Here is an 18,188-nt window from a genome sequence, read left to right as displayed (position 1 = left end):
CACAAGCTGTCCCCTGACCCAAGAATGCTCTTGCCCTGCTCTTCTCATGGCCGGATCCTTCCTGTCATTCTTTGAGAGGACTTCCCTGGACATCCGTCTAAAGCAGCCCCAGTCTCCTCATCCCATCAGTCTGTTTCAGTTTCAGTTATGGACCCTTTCATGCCTTGATATTTATTTACTATTGGCTGGAGTGTAAGTTCCATGGAAGCCTCTGTTTACTCCTCATGTTTACCATTGCATTTTCAGCTTTTAGAATGGCACCTAGAATGTGGGAGGTGCCCAAGAGTTATCTGTTGAATTTACAAACAAATTAAATGAAGTGATTCAAATAAAGCAGTTAACTCAGTGTCTGCCACTTAGTTCAGTGACAGGAAGCTAGCGCTTACTGTATTTTTTAAGATGAAGGGAGAAAACAAGAGGAACTTGTAACTTTATGGATGGAAAAGAGAAGGCTAATTAGCAAAACTGCTCCTTATCTTGGCACCGTAATTATTCCTGTTGAGGGGAGAAAAATCTCCACCATCTACAGTCACAGGTGGGTGACAGAGGAGTAGCATGATTTCCCTCCTGGGTAAAGAAAGGAAGCTGCAAAAAAGGAGTCTGCAAAACAGAAGAATAAGCCAAAGAGGCTGAAAATCCTCAGAACAGGCCTGCTTCCCACAGCCTGTGTTGGTGGTACTGGAGAGTCAAGGACTCAGACTGGAGTCCTAGGTAGGGCCAATTCTATCAGTGGGTGGAAAGGGGATCCCATGCAGGAGGGAAGGAACAAAGCAAGGACAAGTGGTCAGCAATACAGAGACCCAGAGATGACAAAGCACCACAGTAACACATGGAGACTCTCTGGGTGACTTACTGTGCTTGGGACGGGCAGGCTTCTTTTTAGAAAATCAAAAAATTTTATATATCTTAAAAGACACGATCACAGCAGACCAGAGGATTTGCAACATCTTGGCAGCTGATACTGGGCTGGTCTTTCTGTCTCTTTAAAACAGATCTGTCTTTCTTCCCCAGGGACTGTGGGTCCTGAACACAGAGTGTATTTTGTTGACCCTTGTATTCTAGGTCTTGTATGGAGCTGGTTCACAAGGAGGTGATCAATAACCAGATACCGAATTCATGATAACCAGTTGAATTTAGGAAGTCTTTACCATGTATGTGCCAGTCACTCTTCCAAGTGCTTGACATTAACCTTTTAATCTCACAGCAGGCGGCATGGTAGGTGGTGCTATTATGTTCATTTTAGGGAGGAGGAATAGAGAGGTTAAGGGTCTCAGGTCACCCAGTTTATAGGTGAGAGAACTGCTTCCGAGTCCAGATAGCCTCACTCCCGTTTGTTTCTCAGTGTTGGCAAAATTCTGGGTTTTGTCCTTTGGTTTTGCTTTTCTTTTTAAAATTTTTTTTTTCAACGTTTATTTATTTTTGGGACAGAGAGAGACAGAGCATGAACGGGGGAGGGGCAGAGAGAGAGGGAGACACAGAATTGGAAACAGGCTCCAGGCTCTGAGCCATCAGCCCAGAGCCTGACGCGGGGCTCGAACTCACGGACCGCGAGATCGTGACCTGGCTGAAGTCGGACGCTTAACCGACTGCGCCACCCAGGCGCCCCTGGTTTTGCTTTTCCAGTCGTTTGGTGGTACCAAATAAATGCTACTTTTCTACTTCTTCCCCCTTGTACCTGCTAATCTTGAAGATTTATGACTGTAGCACATGATAAAATAGTAAAATAACACCGAAGAGCCCCAAATAACACGTTCACACTATTTTACTTTATGATAAGAACCTCAGAAGGTTTAGGATGTTAAACCAAGACCCTTACGTATCTTACACACACGGTTCAAGTATCCCTGGAGGTGGGTGTATGTGTCTGTGTGTCATATAGGAAATGTGGCTTCACTCCTGGTCTAGTGCAGTTTCTTTTCCAAAGGAGATAAATGAAATGATATCACCCAAAACTGACCATAAAAGCACCAAGCATGTAAGAAACTCCAAGAATAAAGCTGACTTATTCAGCAGGGAACTGAAATGGTCTCATGAGTCTCCTAATTTTTTTAAAGAACAGGAGTACAAACATTGGAGACCATTTACTAGGGCCTTTTCATTGCGCAGGAGAGGACAGTCAGATCCAGAGAAATGAAGGGACCAGTGGAGTTGAAGTTCTGGTCCTGTTCCCTGATGCCTGGATCTCCCCCCTATTTGCACCCAGAGCTGCTCTTCCTTACATCCTCCCTCCCACCACGGACTTGCTGCAGCCTCTGGTCTGCACTCTCCTGAGCATGTGCAGCAGGGGCTGGCCTTCCCACAACAGGAAATGCCGGGACTTCAATCTGCTCCACCAAGCCTGCCGTGTAATCCTCTGACCCGAGCTCGCCTGCCAAACTCAAACAACAACAGCAAAGACAACACAAAGGCCCAGGGTTTGACCAACGGGAGAGTCAGAATTTCCCTGCAGTTACCATGGCTCTGTTTACACATTCTAGAGACGGGAGGGTTTTGCAATCTTCAGAAGAGAAGGGAATCTTTGATGTGTCTTTTCATTTGGCCAACAACTGATGGAGTAAAATCACAGTTCCCAGCAATGCCACAAAGAAAATCGGCAGCACCTGAAGTGAATCTCTACCTTGAATGAAGTATAAAGTCTCTCTTGCGGAGGCCCTCTCACACCGCCCTTCAAGAACATTAGCAGGGTGAGAAAGAACTTCTGGTACACAAATCCTCTGTGATGACTGGAGGACAGACAGGCTAAGCCACATTGCTTTGCGTGAGCAAAGTAGTAGGGGTGGAGGGTTTGCGGGCAGCCAGCAGAAATGGGCACAAGAGAGTGGAGCTGAGATGCCAGGAAACTGCCAGGGTCCACCTGAGAAGAGGGCCCCAAGAGCCTCCTGGTGAACTGTGTTGCAACTCACCCTTGTACTTTTTTTAAGGCCCTTCTGCAGACGGTCTTGTGCCAGGGATGCCTTGGGGGGAGTGTGGGAATCAGGTTTGCAAGATGGTGTTTGGCAAATGAAGAAGATGAGATAAGGCCTAAGCAAGAGGTAGGAGTCAGTGGTGCCGGAAGAAACCGCAGAGATTAGGGAGGGATGCTGGTTTCCCATCAGGGGAAGTTATGTATAAATCTTAATGGATGTGGTGGCCCCAGACATGTAGTTGGCTGCTGTTTGGGTAAAAGTGGCTGCACCATTACTCAGATGGTAGAGGCCCCTTCTGAACTGCTTGTCCTCAGGCAGCCCTGCTCCCAGAAGAAATAGCTCTAGAACATGGAATCTGACACATGCATTTGGTTAGCCCATAATTGGATTTGTCCTGTGCTGCCCTTGGACACTGAATTTTGCCATCTTTCTAGTCATACCAGGCTTAGGTACAAGCACATGCTTCAGCATTCATGGCTCCATGTGCTCGGAACATCCTTCCTCTACGTCTACTTATCATTTAGAATATCACTGGCATGTAACCTATTCTGTGAAGAAGTCTTTGATTCAGTGCTCTATCATGGGCCAAATAAACTCTCAACCCTCAATTCACTGCACTGCACGTACAGTGGGAATGATCTATGGAAAGGAGAATGGACCTGAAACAGAATTGAGCCCAAGGAAATGGTTTCATTTAACATTTCATTGACCTGTAACACGTTTTAAACCCTTATGATAAGCCCTATATGGCCACCGACAACGGCCCCTTATTTGTCTATTCCTTCATTTACTCACTCAAGCAACTGGAGTTGAGCCCCCCACTACTTGCCAGCACAGGGCTATATTTTGAGAAAAATAAAGACAACGGAAGGAATACAACTGTCAACAAGATTGTCCACGTTTATAGAGGAACATGTTTGGTGAGGGTGATGACATGAGTAAAGGACCAAGGCCACTGAAACTCCCAGGCCCACGAGGCTCTGGGGGGCAGAACCTGAGGTAGAACTAGCTATCCTGTCTCATCTGAAGTCTTTGGGGAGAAGCCAGAGAAGTCACCCTCAATGGCAGTCTTGGAGATGAATTCCTAGGAGTGAATTGGCAAGTCAGAAAAATCCAACAACACTTCTCTATGTAAATACAAAAAATCCCAACTGACTTGAGATTTCCCCCTTCTGAGTTGCATTTAACATGTCATGACCCCATATCCTATCTCTTCAAATACACGCAATGATTAAGGACAGCACTGTGATTGTCCTGTATTCTTCAGTGAAGGATAGTGTATTTACTTTTTTAATAATGATGTTCCTTTTTCAAACTATTGACATACAGAATATTGAATTCTGGGACTGTTCTAGGACTTCTGCTTGGGGCGTACGTGTGTGTGTGTGTTTGTGTGTGAGCATGAGAGTGTGTATTTGATGACCACTGGAAAGAAGATGCCTGGCAGTAGCTTGGCCTTCTGCCTTTCAGAGTGGGGATCTACTCTGGCTGTCTGTGTAGACATAGCTGTGAAGGGGTTCAACTTGTCTGTTCCTAGACAAGTTGTATAATTTTTCCATAGCTCGGTTTTCGCATCTAAAACATTCTTGCCACAGAGAAATTGTTAGGACGAGTGAGCATGATAATGAACCTAAAAATAAGTTCATTATTCAAGGCCAGGTGCTTATGGTTAATTGCATGCCCACCGTCAATGCCTTCAATATGCATCCCTCACCCTCCCCAACAGAAAAACCATTGAAGGTGATTTAGAACTGAATCATCAGATGAAGTACTCCATTATTGAGTTCCCCCTTAAGCTGCCAGTATTTTGGAGTAGCTAGAGGCTTCATGAGGAATCCTCACTCTGCTGCCAATTAGAGAGGATTCTCAACCCAAGAAATACCCATCTTAGTTGTTAAAATTGAGCCTTCTTGCTTTTGTTGAGGTCTCAAAATTTTTCTTTGTCCTCTCTTTATATAGAGGTATCACTGTTGGTTGCGTGGAATCTTGAAAAGTCACGCTTTTTTATATAATGCATTTTGATAATTCCTTATTAAAGAGGACCACTGAGAGCTTGTTATAAAGTTGTGTTCATTCTAAGTTTAGCTATTTAAATAGTACATGTGTCTCCCTTAGGATATGAAGCTTATAGAACTGATAAAAGCTTGGATAAATAATACCGAACTTGTTCACATATATGGCAGAGCGTTTGACTTCAGAGAGCTATTGAGTGTTAGACACTGTGTTAAGCTCTTCGGGGATAAATCTGTGATTAATGAGATATAGATCCTGACCTTCAAGTAGCTAATGAACTTAACCTTTGATGCAGAGGAAAAGATCAATTAAATACCCTGGGAATGCAGAGAAGGGGGAAATGAGAAATTAGTCCTGATGGAAGGAATTATAGAGCGTTTTGTGGAGATAATAGCACATGAGCTGTACCTGAAGGATTGACAGGATTTAAATGCAGGGAGCTGGAATGGAGAGGGTCCTAGAAGTCTAGATTCAGACTATGATTTTCAGGGCACTGTGTAAGATACTATGTAGGTATAGATTATGTTATCTGTTCCTGTGGGATTTCTTTCTTTCTTTCTTTTTTTCTGCTGAAACATATTAGGAAGGAGATTAGGGCTGCTTAACTCACAAGGCCAAGGAACTTTCAAGGCCAACACACATGTTGAGTGATCAGCACAGCCTGCAGCCTGCCCCAGCCAGCCCAGAAGCTCCTTGAGGTCTAACACAACCCTTTAGATCTCAAGCATCCTAGGGTTGTCCTTCTGTTTCAGAAGCCAGGTCTGCCTTCTTCAGGTAAAAGTAGGACTTCTATAGAAATATTAGATGAAACTAGGTGGTTTTGGGTAAACCACACCCCACGGTCTTGTACCTAAGTCCCCTGGTGTGTTTCGACCACAGTGGCTGCTTCCAAAGGCAAATGCAGAGTCAGCACCAGAAAAAAGGGCAACAGCTCCTTTAACTGAACATAATAAGGGGAGGGAACATTCTTCACCTCGGGCAAACAGAGCAACTTCATCAAGCAAAAGCCTCTTGCCCTATTTTCCTTTGGGAATATAAGAGACAGCTGCACATAACAGAAACACAGCCAAATTGGAACCCGTGGAACTAGCCACGGTGCTTTCTCTTGAAGGATTAAGAAAGGCTTTTGTGGATGTAAAGAGGGTTTTATCCTCCCTCTTTGCACAGCAATGTAATTTCCTCCCTTGATTTCTGGGCAAAAAGTTAGCATTCCAACAATATGTGCTTTAATTGAGTGCAGCTATTAAATCCCTTGGCTTACATGCATATGGTTCAGGATATAACAGACTCGTGGAATGTTAAATTCAATCATTATTCTTTCTGTATGCAGGAAACTTGATGAAGGCATTGGTTAGAGGAATGGCCAGGGGGCAGTGCTCAGTTTGCATACAATAGACTTTAGGGATTGAGGACCGTGAATTTGAATCCTCACCCCTATGTCTTTTGATCCCACTGTTTTCAGACCTGTACCCTGGTTTCTAAATTGGTGAGTGATGCATCCAAAGGAGGCCTGTTGCTCTGAGAGTGATCAAAGGATCAGAAAAGCCACCGGCCGGGTACTCCTGCCCAGGGATTCTCCTTCTCACCATTAGCCTTTAATGCCTCCACCATATTCTATCCTAGGCCACGCTTGCACCAGAACTGCTTACTGGCCCATTTATGGTGGAGTCTAAGATGTTTTTCCCCCCTCAAATGATGAAGATTTGGGAGCAAGGCCAGGATATTAGCATATCTTCTCCCACCACCACCTCCCCCACCCTCCCATACATTATTATTACTGCCTGGCTAATCTTTAGGCATTGTGTTAAATTAAAGAAAAATGGAATACTTCAGCATCAGGCTGTTCCTAGAATCACTAATTGTTTGGAGAATGTATCAAATTTGCCCTGATCTACATACATGAAGCATAGTCTCTGCAGGGAAAAGAGAAACCTAAAATGTCCGTTTTAAAGGGAAAAATTGTATTGATAAAAATATTTATATTTGCATCTCAGATTTTATCTTTGCAGGTGGAAAATGCTCCCAAACTATTCTGTCCGTGGCTGCAGTTCAGTTCAGTTTCTGTTCAACCTTGGTCAGTCCAGTTTGTTCAACCTTTGTTCGGAAAGGACCAAAAACTTCCCTCCCTGCTACCTCAGATACAATGGGAGCCTGGGCCTGACTCAGCTCTGTGTTGCAGGGGCCTGAGTCCTGGGCCAGCCCAGCCCACTCTCTGCTCCACTTTACCACTCTGTCCATCCCGCTGCACCCTGCTCTGGTCACTTACCTCACTCTCCTCAGCAGGGGGTGGAGGGACCTCCTTGATAATCTGAAAAGGGGGAAAAAAAAAAGAGAACAAGTCAGTGGAAATATTTGGCCACCTGCTCTCCAACAGGCCTGTCCTCAAGAAATGCCTTGGTAGTATGGCCATAATTACCACCACAATGGGCCCAAGCAAGAAAGGCTTAATCAATGCCATGATGTGTCTTTCTGGGCAGAATAGCTCAGTTAGTTAGAGCATGATCCAGACTGAGGGTTCCATTTTCAATTGTGTCTGTTTTATACAGAGAAAAAATATTCCACTAGTAAGTTTCATCTCTTATCCCAGGGTTGCTATCTTGCAACTGTATTCACTCACTTATGCATCCAGTCATTCATGCACCAAATCCTCTATCTACCCATCCAAACTGCTACACATTTAACAAAGAGCTACACCCAATATAAGTTAAGATGATGCTGCAGAAATGGGTCAGGTATGGACCACACTCAAACTACTAGCAGTCTTGTTAACTGTCGCCGGCCCCAAATGGTACCTGCCCCAGGAGGGAGAGTGTGATGGTCAGACCTATTCCCGACAGAGGGCAGCAAAGGAGGGATAACCAGGGATTTCATTCAGGACCCTGACATTTAAGGGGTACAAAGATTTACATTACAATGCTATAAGATTGTATGCTGCAACTTCCCCATCATCAGGGCTGAAGAGAGATATGTGGACAGTCTGGGCAGGGAAAGCGATCTGGAACCCCTTCTAATCAATGAGAGGATGATCGACACATCGGAGGAGGATGGTTTGGTGACAGTGAGCAGCTTCTCCTCTTGCTTGCCCCCAGTTTGCTCACCCCATGCATAAAAGGAAAGCCCCTGTAGTTAATTATATTAGAGTCTTTTACAAAGCGGCTTGGCCATGTCCCCTGGGGGCTCCCTCCTCTCCCCCCATGCTTATTAGAATTTTGAGTCCCCTACGTGTAGTCTTTTCCTTAGACAATTCTGGTAAATACAGACTTATTATATATCTCTTGATGTCCTAGTGTCAGGGCTGTTTGTGCCCGGATGCTCAGGCACTGCCCACAGGACGAACCAGATCCTTAATCTTTTAGTTGGAGAGCTCTCCCGGTTGCTGACCTGGCTGCCTATTGGGCATCAAGGTCTTCCTCACCTTTCCCTCACGAGCACATGTCTCCTTTGATTTGATGATTATTTGGGGCCTCATTTGGGCTCTGATCCCCACTGCTCTCACCCACACTACCATTATCTGTAATGTCATCTCTGTATGTTTAGACAGGCTACTGACTTGACGTTGTATTAACACCAGTCAGGGAACGAAGACTCCAGCCATCTAAAAGGATGGTATTCAATTAATTAAGAGGCAGAGATTAAGGGCTCCAGGGGTTTCAAGCTGCCATTTCATCTGCCTCCACTTCCTGGCCACTGTGGGAAGCCTTCTGAAGGTCTTTGGAAAGCACGAAGCCATAATTTTGCTCACCCACTCAACACTGGCTCTGAATTCCTTAAGGGAAATCCCTGAGGAGGGCCATTACTGATTTTAAAACAGGAAATGTGATTATTTGAAAACAGGAAATGTCCAGAAATTGGAGGGAGGAGTGAGGAGCTGGGGATGGCAATCTGGAATGCATCTCTTCTCTTAGGGCAGGGTTGGGAGGGGAGTGAGAGAGAGAGCAGGATATTTGGGAAACCCAGACAGATGTTGACAAGAGTGCTGTGGGCAGTGTGCATGGCAAGTATGCTGGGCATACAGAGAGGTTCCATGCAGAACAGCTGGGCTTCTGTCTTCACAGTGCTACCAGCTTCTTCCCTCACTGCATGGAAGTGCAGCATCGTTGTCCAATGCGAACCCCAGACCGGCCTTTTTCTGATTGTGAAGATTTGACAAATCCTTGAACCTCCCTGAGCTCTACTCTCCTAATCTGTTAAATGGGAATAATGTGACCTTGTAGCGTCATGATGAACAATAATGTTTGTCAAACATCTGGTATAGAGTGGGTGTTCAGTAAATGGTGTGTGCATTATTATTCTCCTTTTCCTTTCTTTCCTTTCTCCTTTCTCTGTCTCTCCTTTATTACCCCTTTAAGGAAGGTTTCACTTGACTCCCTGCATATACTAAATGACTATGTATGGTGGTTTCCAAGCCAGAGCTTCATAAAATGAGTAAGACAGGAGTCTGGTGTTCAGAAAGTGGTCAGGGGGCTTGAGAGTGACCAGGGACTTCAGGGTGGTGAGCATCAGTATGTTTTACCACATATGTGTAGGCACATGACATCAGCCAGGAAGTGCAGCACCACGTGGCCTATCACTCAGACCAACCCAACTGCGGTTGCCGTTCAGTGTCACTTACTGAGTATTTATTGAATTCTACATCTACATCCACTATTGAATGTCTGAAGGGGGACCTACAAGACAATGCCAAGATACAAAATTTATTAAGTATTAATCTGTAATCCAGATTCCATGCTTACGCACTGTAAATGGGCACCTGAGCTTCTGGAAAAATGCCACCATGTTCAGGTAAACAGGATTAGGCACCTCCAATCTGGCCTTACTGGTTGGGTGTCTGGCTGCATTGAGCAGGAATGAGGAAGAAGTCTTCCTGGTGCTTCAAGCTCCACCACCACCCAGCCTCCTCCCCTGGGACAGGGAGCAGCTTGCCATAGGACAACAGGAGAGCGTTTCAAAGCTTGATCCAGACAGGCAAAGTTGAAATCATGACATGATTATTCCAAGCTGCGAAGCTGGACGGGCTGTCTGTGAATGAGCCAAAGCCCCGTGCCAAGACCGGCACATGGGCCCCCAAAGGAGTACTCTGCACATCAGCCCTCTCCATCTCACTCCTGCGGAAGACCGGAGCTCATGCCTAGAAGAGAAGCTGGGCAACATACTGTGTCGCTCTTGAGCCTGCGGTACCACCACAGCCTTGCTGCGCAGTGGCCCAGGGCCCCCCGGATAAAACTCAAACTGCATCTCCACAAGGCCTGTGTGATGTGGCCCCACCTCTCCACTTCATCCCTCTTCACTCTTCCCTTCACTTTTTGAGCTTCAGCGTCTTGGTCACCTTTCTGCTTCTTCTATGCCCCCATTGCTTCTTACTTGTAGCCTAAATGCTTGCTATCCCTCAAGCTCTCCTCTATGGGATCTCACATAGCCCAGTGTCTTTTGTAGCACTTTTAATTAACAGATTAATTCAACACTTCTTTGCTTCCAACTGGTGTGACTAGAAAGTGTTTATTCCTAACCAGAACGCAAGTTAGAACCAGCGCTAAGCACTGCCAAGAGAAGGCTTGATTTGGCCCATTGCCCTTCTTAGAAGGTTCCGGGAGATTCCTCTTGGTTGTGAGTGGGCTCGTCAGATCCTTCCCCATTAGGGGGACACATAGAAGATGGTAGGTTGAAGAGCTCCTTAATTAATGTTTCAAAGGAGAACATTCAATAAACATATTTATGGAATAACATGGTAGAACTGAATGGGGGGTAAATCTGGGGACATGCTTTTCCTCCAGAGGCCGGCAGCACTTCTCCACCTACTACCGTCTTTAGCTTGGGTATTTTGAGTGGGCAGAAGGTGACCATTTGCTTCCCTGGGAGAACTGCCCTGGAAATCCTTCTGCGTTGATGTAAATTCTGTCTTGAGGTAAAGGGGATAAGAAAAATGAGATGGAATATGGACTTCTGAATTCTATTAGTGTTTCTTTGCTATCTGAGAATTTCTTGAAACTATCTCTGCTGTGACTTGGGAGAAATTCCCCCTCTCCCCTCTTATCAGTTTTAGCCATGTTTGCGTAGGTAGACATGAGATAGGGTTGGATTTGACAGAGGCTGTTGTATGGATAAAGGAAAGAAAAGACCAGGTAGAAACTTATTAAACTGAAATCTTACTGACAACTTCTCATTGAGTCAAAACAAAGGAAAGTTTTGCGTACACCCCTGAGTCTGGCTACTGGAAATGGTAATGATGAAGGTGTGGAGGTAGAGCTGGCATGGTATGAACACAGTAGGACGATCATATATACCCAGGTCCTGTTTGATACCTAGGAACCTTACTCTGGTCTTATGAGTCAAGTTCAACCGTTTAGGTCTCTGTAATGCTCTCTTTGAAAATTAATTTTATAAAATGTTAAGGCGAAATATAGCACCTGGTGAGTTTATTTTGCTTATTTTTTTTTCCCTCTAGAAGTATTCAAGTTTTGCTCCTAATTTGTATATTTTGATCATTGCCACTTGGTTTGCTCTTGCTAACTTTACTGCTACCGTCCTGTGTAGTGGAATGCAGAATGTAATCTACGCAGTTTTTCACACAGGCACCTCTCTTCTACCAGATGAGAACCACACTGGCTCACCAGACATTCCATTTAAAGCCGTGAGTCAGTTCAACATGCTCATGAGAAGCAGGAGGATGCCAGGTCGGGCTATTCCCACGTGGTCCCCTGCTATGTCCACACCACCATTTCACATTTCTCCTCTTTATCTTTTCTGACTCCTCTCTGTGGCAGCAGTTGGCTGTAGGCTAAGCTGTATGAGCTCATTTTAGACAGATGTTCATCTTATGGCTTGAGAAGTGGGACAAAACAGAGGACTTCTTTTTGGGTTCCCTTTCTCCATAAACTGTATTTAGGGGTTCAGTATCCTTACACAACCTGGATGAGAAGCATCTCCCGCAACCCCCTCTACACTGAAGGTGTGGTTCTCTTGTTGCAAAGGAGACACTTCCTTGATGCACAACCAGTTGTGTTGTCCAGACCAAGTTCAAGGGAACCGCTTAAAAAATACTACTCTGTTAACAAAATTAGGAACATGTCCTCTAATTTGAACTTAATTTTAAACTTCACTGAGTGTCAGAGGTACCTGGAGGGCTTCTTAAAACACAGATTTCTGGGCTGCATTCTGTACTTTCTCATTAGTTGGTCTGGAGCGAGGTCCTTGTATTTCTAACGAATTCTCAAATGATGCTTATGTTCCTGGTCCATGGACCACACTTTGAGAATTATGAATTAGCTTATTTCTAACAATGCTAGCTTCAGTTAGGCATTCAGGGGTATGTTGTTGCTTCAGGTCAGACATTCCTGTTGAGAGTTGCTTATGGCTGATTAAAAACACTGGTTTCAAAAATGTTTCAGTCTAAAAATTATGGTGTCCCTGTTCTATTGTCAGGAACTATGGGATCTCGATTGCCCGTTTGTCAGCGCACTGGGGAAGACATGGAACTGTTTCTGGAGGAATCTCTCAGCTCTGCCTACAGGCACTCTCTTGCTTTTTCTAGTGAGCATTTGTGCTCATCTGCCTGGAGAGCTGGCAGGGCCTGGATTCTTGGACCTGGCCCTGGAGCAATCTTAGCCAGATAGTTCCCTGGGAGTTAGGACACGGATCTTAGCTTTCACGGTCTGCACTGTCAGCAGTGAACTCAGTGAACTGTTCATGTCTGCATCTTTGCATCTTTCTTCTGCACTGGACTCTCAGCCCCTAGAAGACATGTGTGTTCTTGGCCATCTTTTATCTCTGGCATGTGGCTCAATGCTTGTTACTCAGTCACTATTTCTGGGAAGAATGGGTTTGCATTCCCACGGAGGAAAAGGTAAATAAAGAAAGCATTCCTTATTATTCTAAACTTCCTTGCCTCTCAGATAAGCACTTGAATGATTCAAGATTCAGGACTGGTCTCTCAACTGTCCATATAAATGCTTCTTTAGCAGTTAATATGCTAACAGTGCCAACTGCTGAGAGTCGGTTGTGACACTTAGATGCATCACGAGGATCTCATTAGGGTCATAGGTTGGATTTATATTAATTATAGTACTTCATTGGATACATCTATACCCCATTCTATTCCCTAGCCCCAGCCTCCAAGTAAACTCACTTGCCTGTAGTTCAAGAGTCCACTTTCCAAGCATAGTGTCCCAAACTAAATTTCTATTAAGGCTTCCTGAAAATTTGGAGGTGACAATTGCAGTCTCTTTTATTACAATACAGGTATGTAATATGTGAATCTGTTCATATGTGGTAGGTAAACTTGGCATAAAATCAGTAAACTATGAGATCAGTGTACCTCAAAATTTGATTTTTCATGAGGCAAAAGAGAAGATTTTATATATATATATCATATATATATCATATATATGATATATATTACATATATATTACATATATTATATATAATATAATATATATTATATTAATAATTAATATTATATATTATATATACATATATACCATATATATGTATCATATATTATATATAATATATATATATACATTGTATATATACTATATATATTACATATATATGATATACATATCATATATATGTAATATTGTATGTATTATGTAATATATATTATGATATATAAGATATTATGATATATATTATATATGATATATATTATATATATATTACATATATATTATATATAATATATATATGATATATATTATATATAATATATATTAGTTTTTATAGTTTTATTAGTTTTATAGTTTTATTATATATAATATATATATTAGCTTTTTAAATGTTTATTTATTTTTGAGAGATAGAACACAAGCAGGGGAGGGGAGAGAGAGAGAGATACAGAATCTGAAGCAGGCTCCAGGCTCTGAGCTGTCAGCACAGAGCCTGACGTGGGGCTTGAACCCACAAACCATGAGATAATGACCTGAGTCAAAGTTGGACGCCCAACTGACTGAGCCACCCAGGCCCCCCTATATTAGTCTTTTTGTATGGTAAAAATCACATAACATAACATTAAACATATTAAAGTGTGAGGGAATTATATTTGGTGCCACTGAATAGCATCGGGTGAATGTGAAGGTGCTGTCCAGCTGCCAGCAGTGGCCTGGGAGGCACACACAAACCCCCACACACCGTGGCTGCTTTCTCACTTCCGTTTACCCTTGTTCAATGCAAGTTATATTTGCTCCTGAGCTTATGTGCTTTTCCTCATGAAAGCACTGAATATACATCCTCAAAACCAGTGTGTGTCCTGCTCATAAGAATCCAGGGATTGAATGAAGGAGGAGAGGCTTAAGCGTGTGGAGGAGAAGCTTGTAACACGAGAGAAGATGGGGCATCCTGTGACCAACAGGAGTAAAAGTGCCCACACTGAGCTTCGTCAGAGGCCACACTGAAGAACCAAAAGAAAGGAGATTGGAACTCAATGGGAGCCATCATTGGCCTTAAAGAGGATTGAGGCACGTGCCATGGATTGAAGAAAAGGTTATCGCACTGTGAGCAGCAGAACAGCACTTTCGTGGCATGAGGTCTGACTGGAAACCACAGAAATTGTCTTTTTTTTGTTATGAAAAGAAGAACCTGGCAAAACAACAAAAGCTGGACTCCTATTTTAAGCTGGCGCAGAAGGAATAACAAGACAGTGAGTCACAGCCGTCCACCTCTGGTGTCGTGACACTTCATCCTAAGAATGTCCTTCCTTCCGTTCTGCCTCCGTAACTCAAAGCCACAGTGCTACATCATACTCACATGCCCCGGGAAACTTCAGGAGTTTATTTTTACAAATCGAGGCAAAGTGGTATATTTAGTGTAGCATAATTTAAATTAAGAATCTAAGATGCTTGAAGTGGCGGAGTTTTATTGGGTTTATTATTCATTTTTTTGAAGTGTATTGTTTTATTAGACTACACAGGTTTGAATGCTCTCCTCTGAACTCATTTCCCCCATTAGTCCTGCAGCCCAAATTCCATAATGCAGTGGTATTTTTAGGGACACATGCTATAGGAGAGATGATGGTATTTAGAGAACTTTTGATGTACCTGCTACTTAACCATTGTTAACTCTGGAGAGGACAAAGGAACCACTCACTGGGCATGACTTCCTTATCTAAATTCTGGTCTTTGTGCTTTCCATGTGTATTATAAAACCTCAAGGAATCTGAGTAATAATATTCCTTGGGTATTTGGTAATTTGGGATTGTGAGCTCATGGGTAATTTGCATTTACCTATGGGAATCCTATGAGGATTGCATTGAGGGACCAACATGCCACAGAGGATTCGAATTTCCTTCTGCAGATTCCTAAGTACTTCCAAACTGACAACTTTTTTCGGCTTGCAATTTACAGAGCCACAGGTAAGACACATTTGAACTCTAAAACTGAGAGATTATGGTTTTGAGTTCTTAGGGACATACATGTACACATGCACCAAGCCCATGGCCTAGCCTTATATGCAAGTTCCCAGCTTTAGGCAGAAGACTCCATTCCAACTCCCAAACTTTTATGTATACTATTAAACCAAATGTCTAGGTTATTGAGATCAGAAAATCTTCCCCCTCTAGGACTGCCACTGCTATAGGGTCAGCAAACCATCTGATTTCCAGATCCTTCTTTATTTTGGCCCTGGAAATGTCTTCTGTTTTCTGATGAGCCTGGATATATATTTGAAACAACTTTTATTATATTTTTTTCTAGGAATTTTTTTCTTTGTTTTGCTATGTAGTCCTCACTATATCACCATTGAGAGTAATTTATTTTTCACAAATGATTACTTCTTGCATGCTTAGAGGGGTTGGCTCAAATAAATACTGTATGGAGATGGCTAAAGATTTTTGGGTCCTTAGATCTAAAACACTGCTTATCTTGAGACTTCTGGCTTGATCTCTTAGCACTAACTCTTCTGCTGGCTCATGGCCTCATAGGTTCTGTGTGAGGAGAAGCTATCAGAACAGAGCTGTGTAAACAAGAAATGCCAGTCGAGCTCTGAAAGCCATCTAACAAGGGCTTCAATTTCACAGGTAGAAGGGGATGCTTGCTCTCATGCTTTAAATTCTAGACTTCCATTCTGATACCCAAACTTTATAATAACTATTCTAATCAAAACTAAAAAAAAACAAGGGAAAATGGGCAACTTGATGTGGAAAACATCAAGGAACTAGGATATTCCAGCTAATGGCAGAGAAGTCAATCTTTCTACTATACGAACAACCTAAATGTAATAGAAACCTCACAGCTGACTGGAGTGGGTTAGTGCTGTCCAAGTACTGCCTGGACCCAGTAATTTTACCCTGTTGTTTAGCAAAGGCTAATGCCAAGGGTGTTGATCTAGAATGTAGTACAAGAAATTTTCAAAGAAATGAGGTCAACTTTTTTCTTTTTTTGCATTTGGAACTCAAACTTCAAATGTTTTTGGCCTCCCAACTCATCTGTCTTAAAATTTTTTTTTCTTAATGTTTATTTATTTTTGAGAGAGAGAGAGAGAGAGAGCAAGCAGGGGAGGGGCAGAGACAGAGAGAAAGGGAGATACAGAATCCGAAGCAGGCTCTGGGCTCTGAGCTGTCAGCACAGAGTCCCATGCGGGGCTTGAACTCACCAGCCATGAGATCATGACCTGAGATGAAGTCAGATGCTTAACCAACTGAGCCACCCAGGCACCCCCAACTCATCTCTCTTAAGACTCATCTGGTCTTATTTGCCTAATTTGCCTTAAAAGGGCAAATGTCTCGATAATTAAAATGAGAGTAGTGAGTGGCAGGCATTTTACATTAGTCAATCAGGCCTATGTGGCTTACATGGTAACTTAAAAGAATAACTGTGTATATTCCCCATTAGATAATATGTCCCCATCACCACAAAACTCTATTAAGTGAAACAGTTCAAAGAAATCCATGAATTCAGATTCCCTGAGGCTTGGAGAAGGAGTGTCTGGTCTGCCTGGGTTACGTGCAAGGTGATTCCAGCCATGAGTAGTGCCTATAGGATCTGAGCAGGGCACATAGGGAACAGGAAGACATAATGATGTTCGTAGCATGTCAAGCTTGTTGGCTTCGATGCAGCCTCTGAGCAGGCCAGGAAGGAGGCAGCCCCTCAGAACTCAGGAATCTGCTCTTTCCACTGTTTGAGCATTCTCTAGGACTATGTTACCCAAACAGTGTTTGGTAGAATACTAGTGCCCTTCCAGGTGTCTGTATGTTAATAGGTATTTGGAAGGGGTGGGGGGATAGGGATAAGCTAAGGAAGGGTTCCAGCGTCAAAATAAGTTTGGGGATTCACAGCTCAAATTATCTTATGAAACATTCTGAGAAGTCCTGCAGTGAAGTCAGTTATTCAATTTAGTTTAATAGTGTCTTTCAAACTCATTGTCTAAATACTCCTGTTCTGAAGCACACCTGTTCACATCTTGTAGGTACTATTGTTCCACGGACATAGTTTGGACATGCTGTCCCTGATTACTTACATCATATGATCCTCTGGTCATTTTGATGTGTACCCAGTTTTGAGAACCACAGGCCAGGGAATCTCAAAAGGGAGGAATAGATTTACTTATAGGAGGTAAGAATATAAAGAAGCAACTTTAGAGACGATATGGTTCCAGTTTTTAAATTTTCCAAGTGGGGAAGTTAAGGTGGAAGGATTTGCCCAATCCTGTGAGTGAAGAGGCAGATATCTACTGGAACCCAGTTGTCTTTAATGACAGCTCACCTCTTTTCATTTCACCCAGCAAGCATGAGGATGGCAGTGGCTGGGTTATAAGGCAAGTCACAAGGCCAGCCTGGCAGGGATGAGGGAAGCCACAAAGCAAGGTAGAGATGAGAACAGACTGGGTGTATGCGGTGTGTGGTGTAGAGCTGCAGGGGTGAGGACAGGCCATGGCCGAGTTCTGTATGCTAGTGAGAAATAATCTTGTAAGCTGCAGAGTGAGGAGTGTCCAGATGGAAATGGGTGGAGGCTGGAAAGGGACCTAAAGAGCAGGATGAGTCTAGGCTCAAGATGCTTGGCTAAGGAGCTGTTTGCACCAGTCAGGTTTCTATTAAACAAACTATCAGTAAATCCCTTTGCTGATGTTAAGCTTGGCTGCCTGGCCCTACAAATTAAATATTATGCTTTAAGGTGTGGAAAGCATTATTTGAAGACTTTATTTCAATAAGGCATATCAAGTTCTTGATTAATTTTTGTCCCTTGCAAGTTGTCATTGGGGATGTCGAAGGGACTTAATTTGTTAAACTGTTCTTGAAATTTAATAAAGTGCATGAGACATGATCTTTTTTACGGTGCCTT

At 43.2% G+C, this 18,188-nt stretch overlaps 1 protein-coding gene across 4 annotated transcripts in view; it reads right to left on the bottom strand.

The window, feature by feature from the left end:
• The window catches only part of ANTXR1 (ANTXR cell adhesion molecule 1), a 221,566-nt gene that overhangs the window by 63,662 nt on the left and 139,716 nt on the right, over positions 1 to 18,188 (bottom strand). For all 4 annotated transcript variants that reach the window (XM_047851232.1, XM_047851233.1, XM_047851231.1 and 1 more), the window contains exon 14: positions 7,186 to 7,227. In XM_047851232.1, coding sequence (XP_047707188.1) covers positions 7,186 to 7,227 — 42 coding nt within the window. The remainder of the gene's footprint in view (positions 1 to 7,185; positions 7,228 to 18,188) is intronic.

Source organism: Prionailurus viverrinus, chromosome A3 (assembly GCF_022837055.1).
Source record: "Prionailurus viverrinus isolate Anna chromosome A3, UM_Priviv_1.0, whole genome shotgun sequence".
Lineage (NCBI taxonomy): Eukaryota > Metazoa > Chordata > Mammalia > Carnivora > Felidae > Prionailurus > Prionailurus viverrinus.
Note: the sequence above shows the minus strand (reverse complement) of the source record. Positions and strands in the feature narration are given on the sequence as shown.